This window comes from Bison bison, unplaced genomic scaffold (genome assembly GCF_000754665.1).
Source record: "Bison bison bison isolate TAMUID 2011002044 unplaced genomic scaffold, Bison_UMD1.0 scf7180017864223, whole genome shotgun sequence".
Taxonomy (NCBI): Eukaryota; Metazoa; Chordata; class Mammalia; order Artiodactyla; family Bovidae; genus Bison; species Bison bison.
The window spans coordinates 2,724,857-2,732,262 of NW_011494795.1; the positions used below are offsets into that span (position 1 = coordinate 2,724,857).

Consider the following 7,406-nt stretch of genomic DNA (forward strand, 5'->3'; position numbering starts at 1 on the left):
GGACTGTGCCCGGGGGTACCTGCACGGGCTTCCAACGCTTTAAACCGCGGGTCCCGCGGCTGCGGGGGCCGGAGCCGCCTAGCTCCGGGCGCCGTTAGGAGCCTCAGCCCAGCGCCCCCTGCTCCGGGTACTGTCCCACAAACGCCGTCCGCTCCGTCGCCGGCAGGTCTTGTGTGCAGCGCGGCTGAAACTGCTGCACACACCCCGGCCGTGGACTGGGTCCGTGTCCAGAAGTTTGCAAGGAACAGCGGCAACTCTTAGAAGTTCCTACCTAAAATTCCCATTTCATTTTTGCATCTAATGTAGGCTGTACCTGCCTCTTAAGAAAAAAAACCAACTTATCCCCACCATAATCACAGGCTCTCCGTATCTCGTTTTACAGATAAGGGCAACAGGCTCAGAGAGGAAAGGTCAAATTCAAGTTAATTCTGAAAGGTGTGCTGGCCACAGTATTTCCACCCTGCAGACCGCGTGGGGACACAGGGCGGGTCCTCTGCGCAGTGACAGTCCAACGGGATAAATGCTGTCACAGCCGAACCAGGAGTTCTCCGTGAGGGACATGAAGGACGGGTGCCTCAGATGAGCCCCGAGGGTGTCAGGCCAAGGGGTGGGAGGGAAAGGCAGAGGGAAGGTTCTGAAGGCAGCATGAAGACCTGCTTCTAGGGGCTTACATACGCCTGAGGGCAGGAGAGGAGAGAATGGACTGGGGGCAGGGGGGTGGTGTGGAAAGCGCTGATCCAGAGTGAATGTGTGTGTGTGTGCATGGGTGTGTAGAAGGGGCTGATGCAGAGGAGAGAGGGAGGGAGGGAGGCTGCCTGAGCTAGGTAAGGGCCACGGGAGGAGGAACAGGGAAAACCAACGGTGCCAATAGCTTTCTGCTTTTAGGGTGGTGCCGTTCCGTCGGCCATGGGGCGGGAGAGGATGAAGAGGATTGTGGAATCATTCATTCATGGAACAAGCAATGATGGTGGCCCTGGGCTGTGCTTGGCAGCGTTTTAGGTTCTGGGGAACAAGAGAGGCTAAGTCCCTGTCCTCCCAGAATTTACAGCCAGAAACACGGCTATCAAATACATGATCATGTGCAGCTCAGTGGACAAACACTCTGCAGGGCTGACGAAGGGAGGAGAGGGGAGGGCAAGGTTGGGTGTCTTTGCATAGGGCAGGTCAGCGAGGCCTAGGAAGGGTGAGCGGTGAGGAAGACCCTGGATGGGGGAAAGGGGGATGGCTCAGCGCTCATCAGGAAGGGAACGGGGGAAGGAGCCTGGTCACAGGCCGTCTCGCTGACGGCTTGCCACGCACTGCACAGCAGCCATCTCACACCTCACACGAGGAGGGCTGTTACTGAAGGAGGTGGCTGACGCTAAAGAACCGGCTCAGGGCCCGGGGTCATACCTGCAGAAGAGGAGGGATACGAACCGGTGGCCGGAGTCCCGGTGAGCTTGGAGCCGCTCTGCCCACTGCCTGCCGAGGAGTGGCGGGCGAAGCGGGAGGACAGCCAGGGACACATGGGGTCCCAGAGGCCACGGGACGCAGAGTCGAGTTCCAAGTGCCGCGGGGAGGCTGAGCGAGGTCAGCCTGACTCGGGGCACCTGGTGTCCATCTGCGGTTGGTTTGGAGATGGAAGGCAAGTCATTTCATCAGAAGATTCGACAGAAAGAACTGCAGTGAGGTGTGGGAGACAAGGGAAGAGGGTGGAAGGGTTACAGCCCGGGACTTGGCCGAGGGATCCGGCACGGCTGACGTTGACCGGGGAGGAGGCCCGCAGGCTGGGACCACCAGATGCCATCAGCTGCTGTTGTCAGGACGCCTGCTGGAGCCGCCCCCGCCCCCTGCATCAGGCTGCCGGAAGTCGGGGAGCTGGCACAGCAGGGATGGGCTGGCAGAGGCCCAGCCCTGGAACCACGAGACAAGCTGGGTCTGCAGCTAGCTGACAGTAGCCTAACAAGGACACGTGGTTCTGGTGGGAGTCTGCTGGCCCAAGGGTGACTGTCCTGGGGCGGATGTGCACTCACTTCTCATTGGTCCACACCCAGGGTCACAGGGGAGCTTATTTTTCACTGGGAACTGTGTCCTCTCTCCCCACACACATCCGATTGAATTACCAAGGGTGATATTTGACGGTTTCTTACGAAAACATTGTGTAAATTGCTATTTTAAGGTCTTCACCAAAAACAAACCTTTAAGACCTCAACAGTTTAAAAAGATGCTAATTAGCCAACGTAGCTTCCGAAACTTAACCACTCTCGCTCCCGCTTGCTGTATGGCTGGACTCCCAGCCTCTGCTTAACCCGTTACCGCGGCATTAGGGCTTCACCGATCCGCCCTCTGGACTGGTGGCGGAGTTCCAGAAGGAGGAAGAGAGGTGCTGGAAGCTCCTTTAGCACCGCAGGCCACTGAGAGATCTGAAGAAGGCACGTAAGTCACAAACAAACACGGGAACCTTGACGAGGACGGATCAGCGACGAACTTTCATCAGACCCCGGTCAGAGGCGGCCTGCAGTGCCGACGCCTGAGCGCCCCCTTCTGGTGATCTGTCAATCCGTCAGCACCTGCTTGTTGGAAAAGACCCTGATGCTGGGAAAGATGGAAGGAACAAGGGGAAGGGGCAACAGAGGGTAAGACGGTTGGATGGCATGAGTGTGAGCAAGTTCCGGGAGCTGGTGATGGACAGGGAAGCCTGGTGTGCTGCAGCCCGTGGGGTCGCAAAGAGTCGGACCCGACGGAGCGACTGAACAGTGAAAAAGCAAGCGGCAACTCCCTGCAGCTGAGAGGGGAGCTGAGTGCCCAGGGCACCTGCCTATCTGTCGTCTGTCCCTCAGCAGTCGCTCACAAGACCACGCGGAGCCCCATGTAGTTTCTTTAATATATAATTTTATTTCTGGTTATAGAAACAAATGCTAAGAGGAAAGACAAAACTTCCCCGTCCACATACAACAATTTAATAGATAAAAGAACAGTTAAATGAAAAAAAAAAGGTAGAAATTTTAAACTTTGTTATAGCTTTAAAACATTAACGTCTGGTACAATTAGAAATCACATTCAGATCTCAAACTTTTTTTTTTAAAAAAGTATGGCTCCTTATTAAAAAAAAAATACTGTATCCCATTTGAAATGAAAACGCAGGCTGGCCTAGCTAAGGTGGGTCCCCCCTACTTGCACCCCTCCCCCCGCCCTGCCCAGGTGCTGGGGTGTATGTGTCCCTCCTGGGTGCCCCAGAGGCCAGAGCCCACACGTGGATGGTGAACCACGGTAATGCGCCGTGACTTCAGCCTCGCACCAAACACGCCGCGCAGCCCAATTCCCACTCTACAGGATACCGCCACTTTTTTAAAGCACTGATGATTAAACATATTGTCTAAAAAACTTTAGACGGCCACCATGAAAAAAAAAAAAAAATGCACACAGACACGCCCCCTAGCAACATCCGCCCCGCTGAAAGATCTTTACAGGCTAATTGTCAGTCAGGTAAGAAAACACAATCTGTGCTGGGTTTATCCCTTGCCCATGTGCACCAAGCTGCCCGGGATCTGGGTCTGAATATAAGCAAGAATTAAGGACACACTTTGGTCTCTCCTCCTCGTCCCTGTCCTAAAGCAGAAACGGAGCAGGGTCAGTCCCCCTTGACCAGGTACCCAGAAAGCCCATCCTGGAAGGAAGCTGGGAGAGGCCAGACTTAAGAATATTTGATTTTAAATCCTATTTTTACTTATTAAAAAAATTTTTTTTTGATAACTTAACTCAGAAATTTAGAGGCTAAGGTCTTAAGAAGCCATAGGCGAGGAGGGAGGAGGGTTCAGGATGGGGAACACATGTATACCTGTGGCGGATTCATTATGATATTTGGCAAAACTAATACAATTATGTAAAGTTTAAAAATAAAATAAAATTTAAAAAAAAAACCTGCAAAAAAAAAAAAAAAAAAGCATAGGCGTAGTTCCATAGCCTTTTGGCCAGTTAACTTCATGCACAAGAAATCCATTTCAGGTTCACGGGCCTCATTCCAGCTCAGCCAATATGCTCAGAATTTGGGGACAGCTCATAGCATTCCTTGGGGGTCATGGCAACAGCTTGAGAGGGGCCAGTCTTATCACTGCAGCTAAGAAAGTAAGTAAATGAGTGAAGGTCGCTCAGTCGTGTCCGACCCTGTTACCCCATGAACTTACACAGTCCACGGAGTTCTCCAGGCCAGAACACTGGAGTGGGTAGCCTTTCCCTTCTCCGGGGGATCTTCCCAACCCAGGGATCAAACCCAGGTCTCCTGCATTGCAGGCAGATTCTTTACCAGCTGAGCCACCAGCAACTAAGAAAAACCTTCACATGAGCAGCATGGAATCTTTAGTGAGTGGGACCAACACGGTGGTAGCCCAGGGGGGTCACAGTGTTGAACAGCCACATCCCTCTCCGGTCTGGACTCCTCTGCACTTCTTACTGTTTTTCATGCGGAGTGAACCACCAATAAATATTTGGATGAGTCCAATGAGCCACTGATTGCAGAAAAAGGATCTCAAACAAAGAATAATGAACTAGAATTCTTCCAATTCTATTTTGACTCTTAACAGATCTGGGGCAAGAGAGTGAGAATAGCTTGGAGACCTCTTGTCTCCCTTGGAAGCAAAAGGGTGATGGAGGGTGTAACCTGAAGACCCCCTGGCTCATCAGAGCCGGGGGCGGGGGTGAGGGGTCCCATGTAGCCAGTGTTCAGCCCATCAACTAGAGAAAGAAGCCTGTCTGCTGCAGCTCCCCGCCTCCCCCTCCCCAATTGGTCTTCTCAGGAACCTGTACCAGTTGCTTCCAGCATGACACGCAGGTCCAAGGAATGAAGGAAATCCTCTGAGTAAGATTCTTCCCTGGAGGAAAAGAAAGATGCCTAGAAAGAGTCTGCAGCCCTCAGTCTTTTCTAGAACACTGAGAGAGAGGAAGAGACGCTGAACACCCTGAGGCTTGCCTACTTGAAGAAATCACCTCGGGGCCCCGTGAAGACACAGCATAAACGTCCCTCCTGGTCAGCGCTGAGCCCGCAGGAGGCCTCCTGTCACCGGGCGGTGGGCAGGGTCACTGGGCGGGGCCAGGCCTGCAGCCGGGGGCGGGGCCAGGCCTGCAGCTGGGGGTGGAGGCAGGGCAAGTTTTGCAGACAATCAGACCTCTCATGGCGGCTGCTGGGACATTAACTCAGACGTGATGGGGACAGAGGGGGGTCTTGTCAAACCCAGAGACATGAACCCTTCCAACCTCTATCCTCTGCTGAGTCCCGTGTCCCCGGGGATGAGGGCAGAAGTGGATGACTCCGTGGGCTGGGGCAGAGCTGAGCCACGGCCCGAGCCCAGAGGACAGGCCTTCCACAGGGACGCCCAGACAACCCGGTGGTGCTGGGGGGGCACCGAAGACTCGGCAAGTGACCGTTCTTCTCAGCAGAAGAGCAAAACTACTTTCCTTAAACACACTCAGCCAACGAGCCCACTTTCTGTTTCAACTCAGAGCAGACGCTCGCGGTGTGTCAAACACAGTGCGCTGCAAGGCAGCTGTGACTCCGGGTGGGCCCCTTACGGTCGGATGAGGCCACCCCAGAGGCTGCGTGGTGACTGATGGCCCAGACCGGCCCTTAGACCCAGCGGGGAGCAGCTTCTGGGGGTAAGAGAAGAGGCAAGAGGCCGGCCCGGCGGGAAGGGCGGGTCCGCGCGATGGAGACAAGCCTGGAGGAAGGGACGAGTGAGATGAGAGGAGTTCATGAAACGCATGAGAGCAGCCTGAGGGCCGAGGACAGAAGCCGCTGCTGCTCCCCTCGCCAAAGAGCCTCCCTCCTTCTGCGGCCCGTCCCCGCCTCGTAGCAGCACGTGTGAATAACATAAAGGAGGCGCGGTAAGTCACTTCACTTCTGGGCAGAGGCATCCCGGAGGGCGGCCTCGAGCGGCTGGCCGCGAGGGCGGGGCTCCCACTGGCACCGCCCCCCCCCCACCCCCCGCCGCGGGGCCTGCCTAGCAGCTCCGTCCATTCCTTCTTGCACCAAAGCCTGGGGGGCAGCTGTGAGCTTGGCGGCGCCCGAGGCCGGTTCCCCGGGGCTCGGCAGCACCCCATCCCAGACGAAGCCGTCTTGGGGCAAAGCAGAACCTGGGGCTTGGGAAGAATACAGCTCCTTCTCCGGCCTCAACCGCCCCTCAGTCTAAATCCTAAAGGAGCCGCGCGAAGGACCCTCTTCTCTAACACATGCTCACGTTCGGTCTTTTCTTTGCCTCCAAAAAGGAAGAAACTGACCAAAGGAAAAAAGCCAAAAGTTTCTGTCTCCTCCTGAATTTCAAGGGGCCAGCGAAGGAGTTTCTGTCTAGAGACCTTGGGACGCGCCCCGGGAGCCGAGCGGCTCACTCTGACTGGTCCAGGCAGACCTTTCTTTAGGGGAAGTCAGCGCGCCAGCCGAACAAGGCCTGCTGCGACCTAAACCAGTCTCCCTCCAGGCCCAGCAGGGTCCAGATAAGCAGCCAGCAGCCTGGTGGCCCCACCAAGCCCACCCCCTCCTGCCTGAGAATCACCAATGCGTGTTGATTAGCAGCTCAGAAGTCCATTTTTTCACCTTCTCCATTTGGCTTAATTCTGAAGCAGAAAAAACAACCTCCCACAAACAGCAACCGTGAAAGTGAGCCAACCAGGCGGCAGAAAGAGCCTGAGGGTCCCCTGCAGCAGAGGGAGTAGGAGGTGACGATGTCCAGCCCGGGGGCCCCCCTAGTGCTACTCCGACCTCACAGTGGATCCCAGGGGGGTGGGGGGAAGGACAAATGGTCCGAACCCCGACCACAGGCTCTGCTCGACAGCGCCAGGCGTCCCGGAGCTTCACATAGAGATGCAGGTGGCGGGCAAGGACACTCAGCATCCACCACGGGCCCGCGAGAGGGTGACCCTGGCCGGAGGGGAGGACACTCAGCGGGGTAGGGCAGGGATTTCCGTGACGCCCGCCATGCAGAGCGGCGCCCTCCTGTATCTGGCGCTGGTAAAGGGCGAGTACAGCTGGACGGGCAGGCCTGGTATCGATGGAGAGTGAGCGGCCATGACGACGGGCCCGAGCGCACCTGCCCGGCCGGCCCTCTGCGGGGTCCAGCCCCTGGGGGACCCGAGGCGGCCGTGGCCCCCGCGTCAGGCCAGGTTGCCTTTTTATTTCCCAGCCTCGGGTGGGTTGGTCCATGTGCCACAACCCAGGCATGTGGAAGACCATGGCTGCCGGCTCTCCTGGCTGCTCTGGCTCCTGCAGACGGGTGTGGCGGGGGCGTGTGTGGCCCCACGGCTTGGGGGGCGTCTGAGGACACCAGAGATCTTTCCGGCTACAGCAGCATCTTCCCTGGGGAGCTGCGCACTCCTGGCCTCTTGGTCTCAGGACAAGTGCTGGCGGGTACCACGGGCTCTCTGGGGAGATGACCAAAAGC

General features: G+C 56.4%; 1 protein-coding gene across 1 annotated transcript in view; it reads right to left on the reverse strand.

Moving 5' to 3' along the window:
* The window catches only part of AP5Z1 (adaptor-related protein complex 5, zeta 1 subunit), a 23,565-nt gene extending 16,706 nt beyond the window's left edge, over nucleotides 1-6,859 (reverse strand). The window contains exons 1-7 of the mRNA XM_010845802.1: nucleotides 6,776-6,859; nucleotides 6,636-6,663; nucleotides 5,954-6,087; nucleotides 2,296-2,402; nucleotides 1,705-1,766; nucleotides 1,393-1,461; nucleotides 1,047-1,174 (exon numbers count right to left, since the gene is read on the reverse strand). Coding sequence (XP_010844104.1) covers nucleotides 1,047-1,174; nucleotides 1,393-1,461; nucleotides 1,705-1,766; nucleotides 2,296-2,402; nucleotides 5,954-6,087; nucleotides 6,636-6,663; nucleotides 6,776-6,859 — 612 coding nt within the window. The remainder of the gene's footprint in view (nucleotides 1-1,046; nucleotides 1,175-1,392; nucleotides 1,462-1,704; nucleotides 1,767-2,295; nucleotides 2,403-5,953; nucleotides 6,088-6,635; nucleotides 6,664-6,775) is intronic.
* Nucleotides 6,860-7,406: the final 547 nt, after the last annotated feature.